Here is a 22,453-nt window from a genome sequence, read left to right as displayed (position 1 = left end):
TTTTCTTACTTCAGAAGTGTCATTTATATTCATGGCATATTTATACGTTTGCTGTAAATGTTTCCAGTCCCCCAACATAATGCAACACATTTCATTGCATATCCATGAACATGCAAATATGCATCCATATCCCAACATATTGGTTAGTTGTCTGTTATAGGTTGGTTGCATGCATGACATGAAAACAAAATACAATAAAATAGTATCTTACCTCAAGTAAGATGTTGTGTTCAGGTTGCATGCATGACATGAAAACAAAATACAATAAAATAGAATCTTACCTCAAGCAAGATTTTGTGTTCAGGACGTGTAGGCATATGCATGCTGTTGAATTGTGGGTACACAATATTACCAAAATAATACAATATACTGTGCACTATCTTCGAGGTAGCGTTAATCAATTGCTTGTTTAATATTTTATTTTGAAGGAAAAAAAAACAAACAAAACAAACAAACGTGACCGGAAGTTACACTACATTACACTGGCAGTGCTCCCATACAGGACAATTAACCTGTTAGTTACAAGATAATAAGTCATATGATTGTTGAGTTGTTGTTTTTTTCCTCGAACTTAGCGTAGATTTTCAGACAGCGTGCGGAGAATATAAACAGTCAGGTGACAAACGTTTACGTTTACCTACACGACTCATGATTGAGTCTGCGACGCGACGCTCGACACGTCAGCTCTTCACTGCCGTCACCTCAAGTGAAGTTTAAGCTTTTGGAGCGGTGTTGCAGTCTCGCGAAAAAAACTGGTTTGTCAGCGAAAGCCAGCCGTTTTAAGGGGGTTGCAGTTGAGAAGGTAACGTTAGTCTTTAATGTCCGTTTAACAACTAATAGCGTTGATGTATATCACTCTACAATTTTTAGCCTAGCTAAAGACTGAAGTTTAGATGAGACACTTCCTGCTGGTCGACGCTAGAGGTCAGTATGAGACAGAACCGTGACAGCAGGACGTTGCTAACCCCTTCTCTCCCAGTTCAGTCACAGTGGTAGAGATCAGTACAACGATCTGCGACGACGTTTATAGCGGAAGTACTGATCGTTTCCATAGAGTATAATTTGATAGAGCGAGTCTGACTGACAATCCAGCCCGGCTAGCTCAGTCGGTAGAGCATGAGACTCTTAATCTCAGGGTCGTGGGTTCGAGCCCCACGTTGGGCGGTCAATCTTTTCCCTACGCTACTCATAGAGAACATTATGTTTGGTACAGACTGGCAACGATTTGAATCACCATTTAGGACCGTCCTGTTCTTTTGAGAACAAGGCAGGGGAACTGTAGTTTGTGTAAGTGTAACTTTCAGTTGTACCAGGTTGAAGGGTTTACCATGTATTCTGAACCCCTTTTCACATCTGTGGAACAATAAACCAGTGATAACCCTGTCAGTGTAATGTAGTCTCACATAGTCTAAAACAGCACAAGACAATCTAACACAATTATGTAATCTAAGCTCTAGATAGATAGATATGAAGATAGACAAATATATATATAGATAGATGGATAGATAGATCCAGTAGCTTATACAACACAGATAAATCCCATACACACACATTAATATAACAATGCAAATGCAAGCAAGAATTTAACATGAATTAAAGGATAAAAACATTAACCACAGGAACGTGATAGTCGAGCCACCAGTTCTTATTACTGTCATCTTATCAGAGTATGTGCAAACTGAGGCGGTTTAAATTGTACAAGGTATTATAACTGTGCAGGTATTGAAAAATAAAATAAAAAAGTGCAAGAAAATAATTCTTTCTCTGGATTTAATGTACATCATGGTGATATAAAGTAAATGCAAATAGAGATATAGATATTAGCAGTAATGGATTGCATGACATTTAACATTTTGTGTCTAATCTTTGGACATCTCATATTAAATCTGTTGAGGAGTAACACTGTTATACAATGCAGTCCAGTATCACTATGAATTACAGCCTAACATAGAGCTGAGTCAACAATTGATTAAATCTTAGCCAAATGAGAACACGTAATGAGCGTCCCCAAGATTGTAATCAAGATTTCATGACATTGTTTTTCTGTATTTAGTGTAAACAGTTCCATAGCCGTCGAATGTGAAAGGGACAAAACTTGTACTTTATGCTGCTGTGTTTTATTATTAATGTCAATGCTCCTCCAGTGTTTTTCAAATCTCCTTTGAATTTTAGCGTTCCTTCGCACGGAAGAAGAGCTGGGTGGATTTATATTCAATTTCAGTTTTTATGTATTTACTACTTTTTGCTCAACAGAGGCTTGTACATTTATTTATGTGTTTGGTTTAAACTTACTTGGACGTTGAATATTAAGGTTATTACAGTCAAAATAGTAACGTGTAAAAACCCACAGCTTCCTCAAAATTCTAGATGTCCCTCCCTTTCCCTTACAACAAACCGTTATTGTTTTGACTGTATCATTTCTCATTTGTGGTGCCTTTTTCTGTTTCTTTCTCTTTTTTTCAGACTGAATTGCCAAAATAGGTGAGAAGCTACAGCCTGTCTTTTCTCTGGAAACCAAGAGGGAGGGAGGAGTTTAAACAAAGGCCCTCTCCACATAAAAAAATGGAGGCTTGTGCAGAGAAGCCATGGTGTCCTGCTCCTCTCAGTCTACATGCTGCCAATTCTACTTTTAAAGCCTTCAAATGACACATCCACCGACAGATTCTACACTTGGAAGCTCTAAACCGTTGTTACATGGGGTTTGTATGTCAAAATTGCTCACATTAATCATGTTATTTTGTGGTTTTAGGCCTAGCTCTCTGCTTATTTTTCTTCCCCTGTCTCTGACACTCTCAGTGCTGCCCCTGCCTGCACTGAACAAAGATAATTACTCAGGAAACATTTCGGCCAATCAGACGCAGCCTTGTATTCTGCCTGTGCGGAGAGCGACCAGTCAGGATCTGGCTAACATCACTGGGGCCTGATCGCCTTGCCTGAAGAGCGGAGCCTTCCCCGGCTGAGGGCTGAGAGTGTCCTCCATGTTTTATAAGTGTTGACATAACAGTGTGTCAGGCAGCCATGCATCCACAGAGGTAAGCTCTGTTTTTCTATCTCATCTCTCTGATAACAACATGGCTTCCTTCTTATTGTTGTTGTGAATGTTGGTTTCTCATGATAAATGTGCACACCTTAAAATCAGTATAGAGTGCAGCAGCAGCAGCAGCAGCAGGAGGAGGAGCTGGGGTGGATTGGAGGCCTCGCCAGGCCTCTCTGCTCCACAGCGCTGAGGGTGGGGGGTTGGGTAACGACTCTCACCCTTGCTCTCTCTCTGTGTCTCAGGGTCACATGGGTGCCCCAGACAACCAGGCTGCCATACAGGAGGCAGAGTGATCCATGGCAAATCCCTTTTCTTTTTTATAATGCAAAAGAGAGTTAGATTCAGAAATGGCACCCACATCTCCTTTCTGTTGTGGCAGCCCTGTGTTGTAGCCTGGCAGAGAAAAAGAATGGGGGATGGGCAGTGGAGGTGGAGGAAGGGGGGTATTATGTACCCTTTGTAAGTGGATTGGCTCTGTGCTGTTTTCTTGTGTGTCATGCCAGGCTGGGGAGCAGACGTAGGGGGCAACAGATGTGCTTGTTAGGACGACAAGGAGTCCAGAGCATAACTGAGTATTTGTTTTAGCCTAATGTTCCTATAAACTGAATGTATGCTTAAAATGGATCCTGCATGAAAGCTGTACTGAGGAGGGGGTTTCTGCGCTCCATATTGGTCAGAGGAGGAGCCCACGTGAAACAAGCCTGTAGTTGGAGGGCAATACTTTGTAATCCCTCCAGTTTAATCTTTAAAAATATAATATGTTGAGACACAGTTTACCTCCATTCACTCTCCAGGGCTGCGTTCACTCCGCAGCACTGTTGTGAAACTGCTTCCCTCACTCTCTGATCCTCACAGTGGCCATTTTGTGTTTGAGAGAGCTCTTCTCTCCACTGATCAGACAGCAGGACAGAGAAACGACATGACATGCTACATGTTTCTACACGACAAGTTTCTACATGACATGTTATATAGATACAGATAAAAATAGAAGCTTTTCCATTACAACATTTGATAGGAAATCTACACAAAAAGACAATTTGTAGGTGAAGACTACTTACGGTTCCCATTTTGTACTTTTTCAGAGCATAGACTTGTGCTTGCATGTATCACAGGTTTAGCAGGCTTTATTACGTGGGGGAAACAAAGAATGTTTTCTTTCCTTTGTGACCTGACACATGGCATGTTTCCTCTACAGAAAATAGTAGTGTTACAGTCAGTGTTTCCTCCTGGAGGACGACTATGTCAGCTCTCTGTGACACCAGAATCAAAAGTGAAACGTTCCAACTGAACAATAATAATGACTTTCTCTGAGCCTGTAATATAAATACGACAGTGAGAGTTAGAAATGTCAACAATGTGCGTGGACTAATCATCTGGGCCTCTTTTTGAGGCAACATAAGCTATAAACAGGACAGCAGAGTTTGTAATGCTGAACCACTGAGTTATGCACCACAACCAGGAATATAATCTCCCAAAAGGCCTTTTTCAAATCCCCTCTGATTTACTCTGTCATAATCAGAAAGGGCAAGCTAAACCGAAGGAATATAAAGCGTCTAATACGGGGGGAAATCTCTGCATTGCAGCAAAAATGCTTTTTAAGAGGAAGAGGGGAGCCTGCACACTGTGATCCGTGTGGCACAGCACCGCCGACCAATAATGTTCCACCCTGTTGGCCCTCCAGCCAATTGCAGCTGCAGTTGAGGTTAAAGATTGACAATCAGAGGGAGAGAAGCAGGGAGAGCAAGGGCCTTCTGGAAAATTCCACAGCCATCTTTGATTCACCCTTTACAGCTTTATATAAAATCCAGGTCAAATCTTTTCTTTTATACAGAATACTCTGTGCATACTTTTGGTGTTGAATCATTGTTTTAAAGGAATCATGCTAAGACAGGATTTGTATAATGCGTTTAAATAATTAATTCATGAAATGTAACTTGTGCTTTTTAATTGATTTATTTTGTTTATGTTGATTGCAGGAAAAGCAAACGCTATCAGGAAATATTTCTTCGGTTGTTGGTGTAGTTAAAGCTGAATGTTTCTTGTCATTTCAAAAAAGCCTAATAGCCTCTCTGGGGTTTTGTGTAGCCTGGTGAGTGGGATGTTTTCTAGTCAATGGTATTAATCCCAAGTGTCAAAAGCAGTTCCAGTGGAAAGAGTGCAGTGCTATGTTTGCAATGAGTGGCTTTCCTGGTGGCTGTTTTAATCAGATATTTGCCTGTTCGATGTGTACAAACTGTGAATTCTTCAAGGTGTAGAGAATAGCTTTGCCAGGATCTGAGCGTGGCCTCACAGAGTTGGTCTCTCTTTCTTCAAAATGAAATCTAATTATTCTATGACAGCAGTATTCACAGGGAAGGAGGGAGGCCAAGATTGAAGACATAAAAAAAGAAACAAACAGATGAGTGCTTCACACATTGCTGGATTTCCTCGTGTCTCTGCTGTGTTTCTCCTCTATCTCGGTGATCGGCCGTGAAGGTTTGTCTTGACATAGCTGTTTTTTTTTTCTATATATATATAATGTTGGACTGTAATCTCCACAGATCTCTCTGGTCCTCCTGCATGGATGTGCCAGTGCCTGAGTCTGAGCCTCGGAGTGGGGGATGGGGGAGAGGGGGGAGGGGAGCAAGCTGTGGCCTCCATTTTCTGTGACGAGAGAACCCTGCTCGTCTCTCTCACAGGAGAGGAATCTGAAGGCACTGATTCAGTGTTGTTTCCGTTTTGTCCATCAGGTACTACTTGGAGAAGGAGATGCAGTCAGTGTTTTGTCGAACTCGCGTCTCTCTGGAATACATGCCAGAATCTGCTGAGGATTTACTTGCCTTACTCTCCTTGTGTGATGGATCACAGCTCCTGATCTGAGAATGCCCTTTGGAGCAGCATACTTTTTTTTCTGCTGGTCATTCTCTCTTCCTGGTAGTTGCAGTACTGTCTTGCCTTTGGTATTATTTGTGGCACTCCGTTCAGCAGATCTGGGGCTGCCTGGTGATGGCGGATGTTCTCTTTTTTTCAGGGCTGTGGTACACGAAGCAGAGCGATTTGGTTTTCTTATTTTCATGTGGGCCTCGTTTGTTCACTCAGTCCGGAACAGGAAGGCCCCGGAGGGGTTGGGGTGTGTGTGTGTGTGTGTGTGTGTGTTCGTGTGTGACTGTTGGCAGACTGAAACAAGATACGCATATGCCATGTTTTAAAGGAACTCTGCTCAAGCTGTGTCAAAGTTATGATGCATTTATTCTCCTTAATTTCAGTTTGGTGAGCTGTCTGTGATCGCCAGTTTGAATGCCTGAGAGAGAGAACGAGGAATGTATTGAACAGCCTTGATGATTGTGAGCTACAGTGTTGGCTTGGTAACAGCATTCTTTATTTTTAATCATTGTTAAACCTCTGAATTGTGTCACAGACATCAAGGTTGGCATGGTGTCTAAATGAGTATAGGTTTAATGGCTGATGTGATCACATCCAATCTCTTCCAGAGTTCGCTGATCCACTAAAGCTTTCAGGATATGTATTTTATCACCAAACTGACATTTGATCAACTTTGTGTTGAATGTCTCTTTAAGGGCGGAGGAGGGGATATGAAGAGCATTCCTTCACTTTCAAAAGAGGGGGAAAAAAAGAAGCTTATCCCACAAATGTGGTTGACCTTTGAGTCGTAGCCTGTAAACCCATCATCCTAGCTGGAAACCAGAGCTGCAGCCAATGCTATGAACTGGTCAAGTGTGTGACCTGTCAGGGGTCCTCGCGAGGGTTTTTCTTCTCGGGGCTTGTGAATAAAGGCTACATCCTTAGAACGAGGGCCTCTGTTGCACTGACAAAGGAGGAGCCAAACACTCAAAGACTTTCATTTATCGTCGGAGTCCCTTTATTCTCTTTTTCTTTTTTCTTTTTTTTTTTACCTCACAGGAAATTAGATGAGAGCAGGAGTGGGGACCTGGGAAATCAGGCTTTCCCTGTATTGGATTTGTCTGTTGAAGATACTGTATTCTTAGGTTTTAGATGGTTTTTTAATCTTTGGATTGATTCAAAATCTATATATTTACTAATGTGTGATACAGGAGTATGATATGGAGATATATTGAGTTCTGATTTTATCTAACTCCACAATTATGTATGTTAATGTTTCCTGAATAGAAAATATGGGTGGTGCAAAGTTTACATCAGTGATTTAAACATTTTAGGTGTTGTTTTAAGCTTGTTAGATGCATCTCTTGCTATTGGTCTCCAAGAATGGGCCCAAATCCTTGGAGGCTTCTCTGTTGTTACTGAAGGGGCTTGAGAGACAGCAGAAATGTATACCGTTAATCCCCATGAGACACTTTCCCTCCAGTAGTACGGACTAACTCCCCTCTGGCTCCCTCCTTACTATAAGGTTATTCTCTGTTTGTCATTAACAAAGCACAGCAAAGATCACAACATAGTGAGTGAGGCTACTATCTGAAGCTGAAATCTCTCCTGAAGAACAGAGGTGCAGGGTAATGTCAGCTAAATGGCCCTATGTGTTGTTGTGAATATCAACTTGTGCTTAGCGGAGGGGAGTGTTGCCATGGTGATTGTTTCAAGAGAGCGAACGGTAACATAAAGACTATATTCAGACTCGTTTGTCACTGATGATATGGAAAGGATTTGAACTTCGCAGCACGATGCCAGAAATCAGAATAGAAATCAAATGACAACGATAACAATGGAAATCTGCAGAGTCCCTATTGACAGATCCTCTGGGACTGAGGTGCCTTAGGTGGTGTTCCACTTGTTTACTGTTATGCTGATGTGGTTTCTGAACACCCTTTCTGACTTTGCCTCTCTTTCTGTGTTTCTGTGTGCTCTTGTTTGGTGCTCTGCAGTCTGGCTGAGGACGAGGTAAAGACGGAGTCTGATGTGGTAGAGGGGATGGATGCGTCTGTACGATCCAAAGGTAAGTCTCTAAGGCCGAACAGCTCGCAAAACATCGAGGGCATCTCTGAGGTTATTTACTCTAAGTTTCAAGAGCAGTGTAAGGCATTTTGTTGGTCTCTTAGGAGTGTAAAGACGATCCATTATGCTTGGCTGCCTGTCTAAGATTTAGTGTATCACCACAGGTTCTAGTTAAGTTAAATGGAGCCCTCTAGATATTTGTTGTGGTAATTTAATCTGTATAAGTAGCATCTTCAGATACTGCGTTTTAGATCAGCTGATTTTAACGTTACAACGATGATGATGATGATGATGATAAAATCAAATTTCTCAGCTTGCTTCAATTTGCACTTCTTTGGTTTCCCAGTCAGCTCTAAGAACATGTGATGCTGGGATCAGTGATTAATCTTTCATTGTTTTATTCTCTTGGAATAGACAATTAATTTCATGCCCATTTTAATCTTCTGAAGCTGTATTGTGTTTGACTCAAGTGCAGTGAACAATACAAGCCTGTTTCTTCTTCTTTCTGCATCCAGTCCCTGATCCATCCGGGTCAGCGGAGCGACCAGCGGCACCACAGAAGAGAAAGGTGTCGAGCCCCACCCATTCCTCCAATGGACACTCTCCCTCGGACACCTCCCCCAGCCCTATCAAGAAAAAGAAGAAGCCTGGGGCCATCAACTCGAACAGCAAAGACCAGGTAAGGGCTGCAGTATGCTCATTTCAAAATCTGGCGTGTTCTCAAAGGATGTGGCCAAATGTCAGTGTACTTGTTGTGGCAGGAGGTCTGTCCTCCCCCACCAGAGAGTCGAGTTAGCAAAAGAAATGTTGCCCCAGATTATCTTAAACAAACCACATTGACTTTGGGTTGCTTTGCCTTCCACCCAGCTAACAATGACATTTTTGACAAAATGCTGAAGGCCGGATTATGCTCAAAAAGAAGCGGTTTGTATGTCCTCTAGTTTGATCTTGTTGGAAATCAAATTTGGTTTATAGTAGTTATGAATGCTTGAGCTGGCTTGATCGATTTTTGGGGTCAATCACAATACCAATACCGATGTTGGGGAGTAAAATATTCTGATACATTATGTGCCGATACTGATATATCTATGACAGGTCAATATTGGTGGATAATACCAGCCAGCCGATATATCGGTGGCTATAACAAATTAAAAGCCTGGCATCATAGAGGTGTTGGCTCTCTTGGAAGGTGTTCATATTGTGTGCCACAAGTTGTTGTGTAAGGGGTGAAAAAGAGGCAGATCATGGCATGAAGTGGGTGTGAATATTGGATTGTCATTATTGGAAAGTTATAGAAATTGTTAGACAGGCACCGCCCAAATCCAAAGACGGAGAGCTGTCAAGGGAGGGAGTTATTTGACTGTCCAACAAGCAGTTCTGACAGGGTCATACTGGTGTTTGTAGTCATCTTCTTCTCTCAAGGGTAAAACTGCTTAAATACTTGATTCCCTCATTTTGAGTAGAAAAATTAGCCTTTCTTCTTTTTCGTGTCACTTTTAATGTCATGGACGCACCAGAAAAAAGGGAGCAATAGAAGATTTTTTCTATATGTTATTTTACTACGATCTCTCTTTCAAACTCACTGCAGCTAGCAGTTTCAGCACTACTTGAACTGAGACAGATGGAAAACTGTTTAGGCGCCAACGTCTGTAATATTAACCTAATAGCGGTGCACTCAGGTGTTGTATTTCCATCACTGTGGATTGGAGCTGGAGGCAAAAGTACACAACACTACCACGGAGTCATTTAACTCAGGAATGAATGCTGATTTTACCATTTAAACACAAAAGCAACATGTAGATAGGATTTGCCTGGAAGGTGATAGTACAGCTACTAATCTGGGGAACAAGACTGAGCCACATTACCTTTGAGAGCACGTCAATTTTCATTTTGACTGTAGTATGCTGTCAACTTAAAGCTGGACAAACGTGTGGATGTTACCTGCTGTGATAGTGTTTAGTTTGTCTTATTCTGATTGGTGTGTTGTGTATATTTAAAACGGCACCATCATTGCATGATAATCTCACAATTACTTCATAACTTTTCTTTAGACATTATATTTGCCTTCTTATCAATTGTCACTTACTGTATTCAAGTTTAATGAATATTGATTATATATGACTCTGATGCAGAAGCTTTTATTATCTGTTTGCCACATTAATCTGGAGCTGAGTGATTCCCGTTTAACCTTTTAGTCCACTGTTGAACATGCACGGTACTAAAACATAATTTAAATATCTTAGAAAAACAGCACACAAATTGTGCAAGCTGCCAGCCAAAGGCTTGTTCAATAAGCAAGTGGGTGGTAGCTGTGCTTCACTAAAGAGAAGGGCTGGACGATATATTGATATTCTATTGTTATTGATTGATATGAGACTATAATACATTTAGGATATTGTTATATCGTGATATGGCATAAGTGTTGTCTTAAAGGCTGTATTATAGTAAAGTGACGCAATTTTCTGAAACGACAATACTGAAGTGACAGTACTTGCCAGTTCCCACTTCATCATACGATCATTCACTAGCCATTTGGCTGGAGGACCAAAAAGTTAATTTTGTGCAATTTTCATAAATAATTTGGAGTTGGAAGTTTCAGAGTCTTGCTGATATGCTTTTGATTCTCAAATATTTGCAATAGAATCTCACCATTACTCTGATTTGGAGTCGGCTCAAGTGAAATAAGCTTAAAATGAAACAATATGTGGAGCTGTGAAAGCGGATGCATCAGTTTCTATTGATCCATTAAGTAGCAGAGAGTCCCAGTCAGGTACTTACCAGAGAACCATATCATATATTGTGTTTACTCTCAGGCGAGAGGCTTAAGCTCCCCGCCTAAAAAAAAAAAAAAAACCTGTTGGGTTAGTTTGTTTGACTCATAGTTGAAATGGTTACATGACAGGTTATATGACATGTTTCATGTTCAGACAGTTAACTTGTATATTCAAGTCTTTTCTCATCCTTATTGTAATTTATTGGCTTTACTCTATGCTGCTTACCCTGCTTACCCCACCTTACCGTGGCCTTGTTTTTGTTGCACTGCACCTTTTTTGTGTTCCTGCGTGTTTTTTGAAACCTGCCCCCCTGTTTCTCTTGCCTGCATTTCAGTCAGAGCTAAGACATGGTCCCTTTTACTATATGAAGCAGCCAGCACTCACCACAGACCCTGTTGATGTTGTACCGCAGGACGGAAGGAATGACTTCTACTGCTGGCTGTGCCACCGCGAGGGCCAGGTGCTCTGCTGTGAGCTCTGCCCCAGGGTGTACCACGCTAAGTGCCTCAAACTACCAGCCGAGCCCGAGGGCGACTGGTTCTGTCCAGAGTGTGAGGTATCTCGCTGAAGACGTGTGTGTGTTTGTGGGTGTACACAAGTGATTGTGGGACTCAAGGCTAATCTTGCTTGCTTAGTTGATGAAAGGGGTGTCATACTATGTGCCATGAGCAGCCAGTGAGGACGAACAAATCGGTGAAATCACCTGCTGTCATCTGTGGTCCATCCACAGACTTTGAGCCCTCATGACACATGGTGTGACACCCCTGCAAGCTAGTTACGCACACTACAAGTCTGAGAGATGTTAGAAAATTTAAGTTTTTTTATGCACTTCTTTTCATAGGCACAATTTTAATCTACAAGCTAAATCAAATGATGATGTTAACTTTGCAAAATTAACATGCAAATTTCGCTTAGTATCAGTGTTCATTCTTTTTTGCATGGTGTTGGGGTAATTTCGTTATATGTTCATTAATGTTATTAAATATTTAACTTGTTATTCTTGTTGCAGAAAATAACAGTTGCTGAATGCATTGAAACACAGAGCAAAGCAATGACAATGCTGACAATAGACCAACTCTCTTACTTGCTCAAATTCGCACTCCAAAAGATTAAACAGCCTGGGGTAAGACTTGTTAAGATCCTTTTGTAAACTGGTTTATTAAAGTGTTTTATATTCAATTACAAAATCCTCGAAGTGTCTTATGCATCTGTTTCTTTTCTTTTTCTTTTTTGTTTGTTTGTCTAAATCGAGCAGACTGAGCCTTTTCAGAAGCCTGTGTCTCTAGAACAGCACCCAGATTATGCAGAGTACATTTTCCACCCCATGGACCTGTGTACTTTAGAGAAGGTAACAGTATTTATGGACTTTTATCTTTTGGGGTTTTTTTTTCTAACTTTTTATATATTTTTGCCTTGTAAAATCACATTTTGTACACTTAGACTGGTAACTTGGACTGACAAAATTTAAGTTTGGCTTACACATATGTGGAGTAGCAAAAAATATACATTTATTTTGTTGGGAATGAGATGATTGTAAGTAAAGGAGAGCTTATAAAAAGAAAAGAAAATGCAAAACAGCATCTTGTACTTATGTATCTGCTCAGATGTCTATGCAAGATGTAAAAAGAAGCAATAAAAAAGTACAATTTTAAAATTACAAAATGAAACATTTAAGAGGGAAGAAAATACATTTGCAATATTTATTTTCTTTACTTTGAAGATAAAAATAGTAAAAATAAAAAAAGTGCTTGCTTAATGTAGACCAGTGTTTTTCAACCCTGTTCCTCGGGGAACACTGCCCTGCATGTTTTAGATGTTTCCTGCTCCAACACACCTGATTCAAATGAATGCCTCCTCGTCAGGCTTCTGCAGAGCTTGATGATTGGCTGATAATTTCAATCAGGTGTGTTGGAGCAGGAAACATGTAAAACATGCAGGACAGTGTTCCCTGAGGAACGGGGTTAAAAAACACTGATGTAGACAACAAAATGCTGCGAAGAGCAGGAAAAGACAACATAAACCTATGAATTAATATTCTTATTGACTTGAGTCACATTAAGTATGAGAATAACAGAGAGCATAACAAATAAAACATATCATCCAGTACTGCGGAGCAATATTTTCTGGCTCAGGTTTTATCAATGTGTTATTGTCTTTCGAGTTTCTTTAAGTTTGATATATTACCTTTTTTTCATAGAATATCAAAAAGAAAATGTATGGCTGCACTGAAGCGTTTCTTGCTGATATGAAATGGATCCTACACAACTGCATTATCTACAACGGAGGTAGGCTATCTTGATGTATAGATCAGTATTCCCTCTACCGTTTATAAAACTATAATAAAATATAAATTAATCTTCTTATTTTCTTCCAGGTAATCACAAATTAACAGCAACTGCGAAAGTCATTGTCAAGATTTGTGAACATGAGGTAACAAAGCTTTACTAACTTAATAATAGCCACAATTCTGTAGATGTGTCTGATTTAATACATTAATTCCATCTTTGTTATTCAATGTGCTTTTCTAGATGAATGAGATTGAGGTGTGTCCGGAGTGCTACCTGTCGTCATGCCAAAAAAGGGACAACTGGTTTTGTGAGCCATGTGTAGGTCTTTACACAATCTTGCATATTGTATTAACAGTGTTCAGATTTTAGACATTTGAGGCATTGAAATGTTTTGTTCTGTCCCTAATAGAGTCAACCACACCCGCTGGTCTGGGCTAAGCTGAAGGGCTTTCCCTTCTGGCCAGCAAAAGCACTTCGGGAAAAGGACGGGCAGGTAGACGCACGCTTCTTTGGGCAACATGACAGGTGAGATATGGTTTGAAGCAATGAAGAGGACATTTGTTGTATGTATTAGGGTTGTTTGATCAAAACTACACCAAAATAAGTCTCATGGTTGTTCTAACTGGGTAAATTTTACCTTGCTTTTATGTAGGGCCTGGGTCCCCATCAACAACTGCTACCTCATGTCCAAAGAGATCCCCTTCTCTGTGAAGAAAACAAAGAGCATTTTCAACAGTGCCATGCAAGAGATGGAAGTCTATGTGGAAAACATTCGCAAGAAATTTGGTGTCTTCAACTATGCACCCTTCCGCACTCCCTACACTCCCAATAACCAGCTACAGATGCTACTGGACCCTGCCAACCCCGGTGCCGGGACAGTGAAAACAGAGAAACCGGATAAACTTCGCATCAACTTTGATATCACCGCCTCTCCTAAGATGGTCCTCGGCAAGAGTTCCACACCCAGTGCCATGAGTCGGAGGGTCTCCATGACAGACATGCCTCGTTCTCCCATGAGCACCAACTCCTCGGTTCACACGGGGTCAGATGGGGAGCAAGATATGGAAAAAGCCAGCAGGAATCCTGCCTTCCACTACAGCACTGGAGAGGAATCAATGGACTGTTCTGGTGAGTAAATGTTAAAAAGGGTCAATATTTTTACAAAGCATTGTATCAACGGTTGATGTGAAACAAAAAGTGACACTGTGAAAGGGTTCAGGTACAAGGTCAATTTATTTGTACCACAGCCTGGGAAGCTGCTCGGTAGTCTGGTGGTTCAGCAGCGGATACTTCTTCTTCGTCTTCTTCTTTTGCCAGATGCCAGCAGGGTGAACACATTGTGGTTGAGGTGAATGTTGTCTTTTAGTACCCTTTTGGCTCTGTGCAGACATCTCACTTCACTGATGTCACTCTAGATCAGTACCAGTGATGTTCTGGGTGGATTTAATCACCTACTGTAGAGCCTTCCTGTCCTGGGCTGTGCATGAACCATGCCAGTTTGTGATGTTCCCAGTGAGGATTCTTTCTATTGCTCGGTGAAAGCTGGCCAGAATCTTGCTCTGGAATGTAGCCTTCCTAAGTTTCCATAGGAAGTCAAGTCTTGTATGTGCCTTTTCTTAACCATGGTGGTGATGTGTGATGACCAAGGTTGTCAGCGTTGGTAATTCCAAGGAACCTATGACAGTTCATCTGCTCCACCTCAGCTCCACTGATGTAGACAGGGGTGTGTGTCTTTTTCCTGTAGAGATGAACTTCAGGGAATACTTAGCTGTCTGGCCCCTAGAATTACCCTTCTGATTAACTTTGACTGTGACTCATAGTTACATTTTCTGCCTTACCTGGCAACAGTTTTCAGTATTAAGCTGTGGAAACTCGGGGTACACTGCCTGATCGGTATCAAATGAAAGAAGAAGACATTTATATATCTTGCTGGTAAACATGATTGAGCAGTTAAAGAGTTACATATTCCCTTCAGGAGTCAATGGAGACCAAAACCAGAGCTAAGAGAGTGAAAATGGACTTAAACTAACAAGGTGTCAGGAAACACAACTCCAAATGAAGGATATTTCTGCTCCGTAACTGCCTGATGTGCAAATCGACAACTGTTGATAACAAGTTACTCAAGTCAACTTCTGTATAAGTCAGTGTTGTGTTCAGTAGGCATTTCCCTGGTTGTGGCAAACACAAGTTAATGATACTTGCACACATTTTGTTCAGCAAGATAATCATCACAAATGAAAAACCACTTGTTTGACGGATACATATAAATGCAATCACCGCAACTAAAATGCTGCACAACTAATCAAACTACATAATCGTCACATGACTTCAGCATCGCCCAACTCAGAAAACCATTGACTTTGACTTTCAGAGGAGGGAACCAGAAGTACAAAAAGAAGAACTTGTGTTTGGGTTAATAAGACTGTGTAAAGTCTACACCCATAAGTGTATGTTTGTCATTGTAAAAACATCTCACCTCAACAAGCAAATATTCTGAACTTGTTTTCTTTTCTTGTAATTACAGCATCTCCTGTCTCAGGTAAGATGGGTGCTGCAGGCAGTGTGGCCGGCAGCCCGAAGCCCTTTAACCCTGGACTGGTGCCCAAGCAGGAGAGGACTGCAGGCACAGGGGGCATCCTCAATCTCAACCTGGGTCAGTACTAACAGTACAAATACACTGTTATGATGTTGTCCTTAAGGCTAGTAATCAACTTGTCATCGTCATTATCATGATGAATGTGTGGTGAATTTGACCTGAAATCGAACATTTCCCTCTTCCTTTCAGATCGAGTGAAGGCCGAGATGGATCTGAAGGAGCTGAGTGAGACGGTGCAACAACAACAACAGCAGCAAAATCAGCAACAACAGGGAGGGTCAGCTGCCCTCACTACCCCAAAGAGACCCATCAGGAGCCTGGACAAGACTATTGAGAGCTGCAAGGCACAGCTTGGTACATGCACAATCACCTCATATTGTACCTGTCATACTGTGCTCACATTAGAAGTTTTTTTGCGATACGGCCCATTTCCATGATGGATTGATTTTTATAGTGTGGTATAGTAAATTATTAATGGACCTGGGGTGTGAAATATTTCTCCGGCTATTACAGAAGAAACAATCTTTTTTTAATTCTGTTCTGTTTAACAAAAAGCATTTGACTCCTTTAAACATGTAATCAATGTTTATTTCTTTACACAGGGATCGATGAGATTTCCGAGGATGTGTATAAAGGTGTGGATCACAGTGACTCCGAAGACTCGGAGAAATCTGACTCTAGTGACAGCGAATATCTCAGTGATGAGGAACACAAGCCAAAGAGCTCCGCTCAGGATGACAAAGACAAAGCAGAGAGAAAAAGGCCCAAAACAAGCACAGAGGGAGAGATTAAGGAGGGACCGGCTAAAACCAGCACCGAAGCCCTGCTCAAAGACAAGCAGGGCAGTAATGGCCCAGAAAGGGACCTGCAGGATAAGCCCAGAACGCCCCAGTCTCAGCCCCACAGTGACAAGGCCAAAGCTCCAGAGGAGGGCAGAGGAGCTGCTGCTACATCAGTGGGTGAGCAAGACTCTGATTCTGAAAGGGAGCTGGTGATTGACCTGGGGGATGAACATGGAGGACGTGACTCAAAGAGGGCAAGAAGAGAACCGGGAGCTTCTGCTGCCAAAACTCCCAAAGAGTCTAATGTTGCCAAGTTGGAAGGTGAGACAAGTCGAAGACATGAGCACACCACTTGCTTTTTTTTATGTTGCAAGGAATCAAATCCCCCCCCTTTTTTTAAGTGCTGAGAAAGGTCTTGGTAACTGTAATGTTGACCTTTTATTTAAAAGTGACTACGAGGAACTTTTAGGTGCTTATGAAACAGTCTGGTGATTCCTCTGATGATTATGACCTGTGACAGCAAACGAGACCATCAGCATAAAGGTCTATGCTATTTTTATGTAGTTTTTGTTGTTTATGTATTTTCCAGTTATCATCATGACTTGTGTCTCAGTTAGAAGGACAGTTGGGGGGGGGGGGGGGGGGGGGGGGGGAATAATACAGATAGGTGCAGCCGCAGCATACAATTATTCTCTAGTACACCGCTAAAAACTATTGTTTTAGAATGAATCGAATGCACGTTTTTGTTTAAACACATCATTTGCTAAATATTAATTGTTCAATTTGTGGTTACAAATTCTATTTAATTTCAACCACGTACCCAAATCCCTTCAGTATCTATTATTATAAATAACCCTGACTACCTTTTTAAAGTCTATGGTTGACCTTAACACATCCATCGATCCCATAAGAGTTTTAAGGGAGTTGTTGGAGTCATGATTTACAGTTTAATACTGCAGCATTGATTTTTATAATTTTTTTTTTTTTTTTTTTTTTAAATACTCAGAAACTTGGTCAAGTCCAAACTTGGTGCCTACATGACCCATATTGCAATTCAGCCACCAACAATTGGTCAGAGATTTGGTTGTGTTATGCTAGCTGTTGCCTCAAGGAAGCAAGGAAAGATCCGGGGCAGTACCCGAGGTAGACAAGTCCCTGTTACTGCAGTGGTCTCCAAACACTATCTGTGGACTTAAATATAAATGTCTTTGGGGGTGAACAATTTTCAACTTTTACCATTTTTACTTTCTATTTTACTTTTACTTTTGATAGTAATTTTTAGGAAATCTATGTCCAAGAAGAACCTGTGCAGTTGTAAGCTGCTTCAGACTTTTGGAACACACAAATCTGTTGCCAGTTTTGTCTACAGAGGTCTGGGAAAACCAATTTCCATGCCCTCTGATTTTCATCACTGTAACCATATTTTGATGTGTAACACTGGTGGAGTTCCCCTTCCACTAATTTCTAATTGTTCTAAAAAAAACCCCTGTTCCTGTTCCAGTAAACTATTTAAAAATAGCTTCAGGTTGAACCTTGAGTGCCACTCTGAAGGAGCAATATTATTTTCTTTCTTCGTAGGCAAAGTGCCTTCATCTGCTGCAGCAGCTGCACCGTCACGGGAAGCCGCCTCTAACCTGAAAGACTCTTTGCAACCCGCCATCACAGCAGCCCTCAACCTCGTTTCCACTGCAGCTTCTGGTCAGGCCAGTACCACCACAGCCAGCAGCGGATCGACCAGTGCTTCCTCTCCTGCCTCCACCTCAGTCTCCACAGCATCTCCAGTACCTGCAGCTGTAAAGAAACAGCGCCCCCTACTGCCTAAGGAGACGGCTCAGGCAGTGCAGCGAGCAGTTGTTTGGAATCCAACCAAATTCCAGACGTCGTCTCAGAAGTGGCACATGCAGAAGGTGCAGAGGCAGCAGCAGCATGGAGAGCAGTCAGCAGTGCAGACACAGGCCCAGAGTCAGGGCCAGACACGCAGCCCACAGCAGCTGCAGTCACAAAAGCAGGACTCCTCAAGTACCCGCTATCAGACCAGACAAGCAGCCAAGGGTAACTCCACAAGCTTAATCATTCATCTCAACATCAAATATAACAGAATACACTGAAATTGAAAGATGCCTAAATTCACTTTTCCCACCCTCATCTCCTGCAGTGCAACATAAAGACCCACCTCAGAGTACCTCCTCATCAACAGCTTCTGTTACTTCTGGAAGCTCCTCTTCTTTCATGTCCGGAGACGTGCAGATCCCCACAGTCTCAGCAGACGTGGCTGCAGATATAGCAAAGTACACAAACAAAGTAAGCTGCCATCCTCAGCTGTTTCGTTCCTATTTTACTTTATTAATTCAGTTACTCCTTATTTTTTGTCAGGATAAAAGTCATTAAAACAGTGGACTAAATTATCTTTTTTGCAGATCATGGATACAATAAAAGGGACAATGACCGAAATCTACAATGACCTTTCCAAAAACACATCAGGAAACACAATTGCAGAGGTAAATTCTGGCGTATAGACTGATGCTTTTTTTTAGTTTGTCATAATACTTGCAGAGTTTCAAACTCTTTGTGTTTTTGCCACAGATCCGACGGTTAAGGATAGAGATTGAAAAGCTCCAGTGGCTGCATCAACAAGAGTTGTCAGAGATGAAGCACAATCTTGGTAAGTTTCCTGCTTCCAAGAATGTTTCCCCACACCTCCTGAGAGTTGATGTTGTACTGAACCAGTCTCTTTACGAATATTTGATAAACACAGATTTTTTTTTTGTTTGTTTCTTCTTTCTTCTTTTCACACCTGGTACCAGTTTCAAGTTAGTTTTATTTTGTCTCACTTGCAGAACTGACAATGGCAGAGATGAGGCAGAGTCTGGAGCAGGAGAGAGAACGGTTGGTGGCTGAAGTGAAAAAGCAGACAGAGTCTGAAAAGCAGCAGGCAGTGGACGAGACCAAAAAGAAACAGTGGTGCGCCAACTGCAGGAAAGAAGCCATCTTCTACTGCTGCTGGAATACAAGTTACTGTGACTACCCCTGCCAGCAAGCCCACTGGCCAGAACACATGAAGTCCTGCACACAGTCAGGTAAAATAATCATGTTCACTAGTGTGTCCAATGTTAATATTACACTGACTTTACACTGACGCTGTGATGCACAAACCTGACGCACGATAGTTGGGCAGCTTGTTGAATGTTGTCTAACAAAGATTCTCAAGATGGGGAAGCAGCCAAAAATAGTATGCTCAATTATTTGATTAATAACAATGAATTTATAGGCAGAATAAAGGCACTTCTCTTTTCTCAGAGCTATCCTTGGATTGTGTTTTCTCAGTGTGAATGCCTCTCCAGTTCAGTGTTCGCGTTTCCTGTTACAAACAAGGCACCCAGTATTTACTCCTAAAGTGCTGTGACCTCAATACTGACATGTTATTTGACACAAAGGACAGTTTGCTGCTTTATACAGAACAATTATAGGGAAGAGGTTGGTGGCGAAGACACTGTTGTTCTCAGGCATTCTCTCACTATGCTCATACAATATTTATAAAAAAAATATGAATGTTGAGTAAGTGAGAAATCAGAAAAAAATGACATGATATTGCAGAAGTTCAAATATAAGAATACAAATATTTTAAAAAGAAAGATATGTAAAAACAAACATTGACTTAGAATATCAATTTTGATATTAAACAAAACATTTGACACATGGCGCATAGTTACATTAATTAATTCAAGATAATGTGTTCTGCTACCGAATTTATTGCCACGAGCTGTAGAAAAATATTCACTGAATTCTTGTTCTGACGTTTACTAGATTTTTATAAAAGCAAAAACTAATCAGACTCTAGTGGCTAGGTTTTTCTTGTGTATAGTTCGAAAAGAGATAATTGTAACTTCTATCTTAATTTCCATGAAAGCTCTCTGGATTCAAAGATAATCTCTGTCCACTCTCACATAAATCTGATGTTAAACTCATTCTTTTCAAATGTTGTGCATTTTTGGGAAACGGACATATTTTATTATTTTCTGAAATTGTAAGGCAGTTCCTTATCCCCAAATTCTATATAATACTATATGCTTCAGTATCTTGCAATTAATGTCAAATGTACAACCAACATGACATCACCACTAACAGTCTGTCATGCTGTAGTTCTTCCAATAAACCCAAGCGCACATTCCTTCATAACTATGTTGTCGAAAGTGTCAAAGTATCGATACTGAATAAACTGTTTAAATACTCATTGTGAAGTGGGTCAACACACACCACTGTGTCCAAATAGACCCACCTCCTCCCTCTTCTTCTTAAAGGCTGTTACTTAACAGAGTACACAAGCCTTGTTTCTATTGATCTTATTCAAAATCATAACATGTGTACCTCAGTGGTTTTCCCCTGTATATCAAATATTGATATTTTTTAAGGTATTGTATTGAAAGTTAGAACATTCCAGTATTGGGACATCACTACTTCATTGGCCCATATAATATAAACTGTAGTGTGGCAAGTAGGTAACCTCATCATTGTGTTCTATTTATATTGCTGTTTACCCATCCTGACAGGTAAAGAATACTGTAAACACAAAAAGATATAAAATGTCCGTGTTCTAATTGTGCTTTTCCTTTTTAGCCACGGCGTCACAGCAGGAGACAGAAGCCGAGCCCAACTCAGACCCTTCAGCGAAATCATCGGGCCACTCTCCTGCCAATCAGACCCTTCCCTCAGCAGCAGGATCCATATCGGACAAAAACAACTCTCCCACATATATGGACAAGAGCAAGGACAGTGCTGGTGTCACTGTGACCTAACTGCTACACTACAGATACTCTCACTGTTTTTGCAAGGCTGCAGGGTTTGTCTCGTCAAACTAAAAGCCCGAAGGCCTGCACATTTTTGACACATCACTTTGATTTTTCCATTCCCCATATGTGCATCTACTTGGTGGACATTTTCTCTCGCTCGTCTCTCATCTCTCACAGTTTCCACAAGTCTGTTTCGGTGGGTTTCACCATGTGAAAGTAGTCTGTCTTGAGAAATAAAATGTGAGTCTGTATGTTTTCATATTGTGGTTTGTTATAGCTCTGTTACCACTTTGTTTCAAGTCTGAACAAGATTGTATCAACACAGATTATTTGCTACATTAACACTTTGAATGCTGCTCATAAGTACTTCATTGGTGTTTTATTCTGTTGACTGCTATCCATATTATGAGACAAAAACGGTGAACAGCCATCAACAGTTTATACCCATTTATCATGTTGCCATCAGAGGTATTTTGAGTTATGCAAGTTTCATCTTTAAGTTTTATACAATGCTCGCTTCATGTCAACTGAGGTATTTTGAGTAATACGAGTTAAAACATGTTTTCAACTATGTCCCTTGTGTGGCATTTTTGGCTCATACCAGTTTTGTATTGTCGTTCCACATTGTATAGACCTACATTTAAAAAAATGAAAAAAATATCTGATTTATTAAAAAGAACTAAAAAATTTTAAATGTACAAAGTTTTTGTAAGAAAATACCTGAACGATATTTATAGTGTTATATGTTTTTATAGTATGTTTAATGAAATCACATTTCTATGTGTCTAAACAAAGTTATTTGAAAATAAATTACTTCACATGAATGTCAGCTCTGAGCAAATCTCTGTTAAACCGGTTATCCAAAGCTGAGGTATATCCTGATCGGACTTTGTATAAGAACTGGTTAGGCATTAATAGAAACTGCATTTTGGCTGGATATTTCCTGTGAGCATGTCTGTTTTGAGCTTGTGTCTCGTTTGTGTTTACATATTGTACATACAATAAATGGACTCCTGAAGAAAAAATAAAAATGCTCTGATCAACTTGGTACACCTTGATTCATTTATAGTGTCTGTCAGACCTCTTTCTGTGGAAATGGCCACTTATCATTTGATGATCACTCAGAAACTGAAGACGTGGATCAAACCTATTCAACTAGTGGCCCTTTTAATAACCTCAATCTGGCCCTTTGATCATGATTATTAGTAGGCTAATTAACCGATGCATTAGATATTTATGTCTTTAAGCGCACAAATACACTTATTGTAATAAAAAGTCTAA

At 40.8% G+C, this 22,453-nt stretch overlaps 1 protein-coding gene and 1 non-coding gene across 11 annotated transcripts; both read left to right on the top strand.

Annotated features, from left to right (window-relative positions):
- The first annotated feature begins 691 nt into the window (after nt 1-691).
- Nucleotides 692-22,220, top strand: LOC115585757 (protein kinase C-binding protein 1-like). Of its 10 annotated transcripts, none has more exons than XM_030424386.1 (22): nt 692-802; nt 2,464-2,699; nt 2,797-3,032; nt 7,876-7,946; nt 8,461-8,624; nt 11,132-11,275; nt 11,729-11,842; nt 11,975-12,067; nt 12,917-13,004; nt 13,094-13,149; nt 13,248-13,325; nt 13,417-13,532; nt 13,660-14,135; nt 15,532-15,660; nt 15,793-15,957; nt 16,206-16,706; nt 17,964-18,437; nt 18,541-18,686; nt 18,803-18,883; nt 18,969-19,047; nt 19,223-19,462; nt 21,000-22,220. In XM_030424386.1, the coding sequence occupies exons 3-22, from the start codon at nt 3,019-3,021 to the stop codon at nt 21,176-21,178; spliced, it is 3,408 nt and encodes a 1,135-aa protein (XP_030280246.1). In that variant the 5' UTR covers nt 692-802; nt 2,464-2,699; nt 2,797-3,018; the 3' UTR covers nt 21,179-22,220. The 10 variants fall into 10 exon arrangements, with proteins under 10 accessions (XP_030280246.1, XP_030280236.1, XP_030280237.1 ...); XM_030424376.1 differs by having other exon boundaries at nt 11,054-11,275; XM_030424377.1 differs by having other exon boundaries at nt 2,464-2,703; nt 11,054-11,275.
- On the top strand, nt 1,092-1,164 carry trnak-cuu (transfer RNA lysine (anticodon CUU)). Its single transcript has one exon. It is a non-coding gene; the product is annotated as a tRNA-Lys (tRNA).
- Nucleotides 22,221-22,453: the final 233 nt, after the last annotated feature.

This window comes from Sparus aurata, chromosome 7 (assembly GCF_900880675.1).
Source record: "Sparus aurata chromosome 7, fSpaAur1.1, whole genome shotgun sequence".
NCBI lineage: Eukaryota > Metazoa > Chordata > Actinopteri > Spariformes > Sparidae > Sparus > Sparus aurata.
This window is presented reverse-complemented; position numbering and strand designations above follow the sequence as displayed.

Coding starts and splice junctions, on each gene's coding strand:
- LOC115585757 (XM_030424376.1), top strand. Junction 18,687..18,802: donor TAGCAAAGTACACAAACAAA/GTAAGCTGCCAT, acceptor TCTTTTTTGCAG/ATCATGGATACAATAAAAGG. Junction 19,463..20,999: donor GAAGTCCTGCACACAGTCAG/GTAAAATAATCA, acceptor TTTCCTTTTTAG/CCACGGCGTCACAGCAGGAG.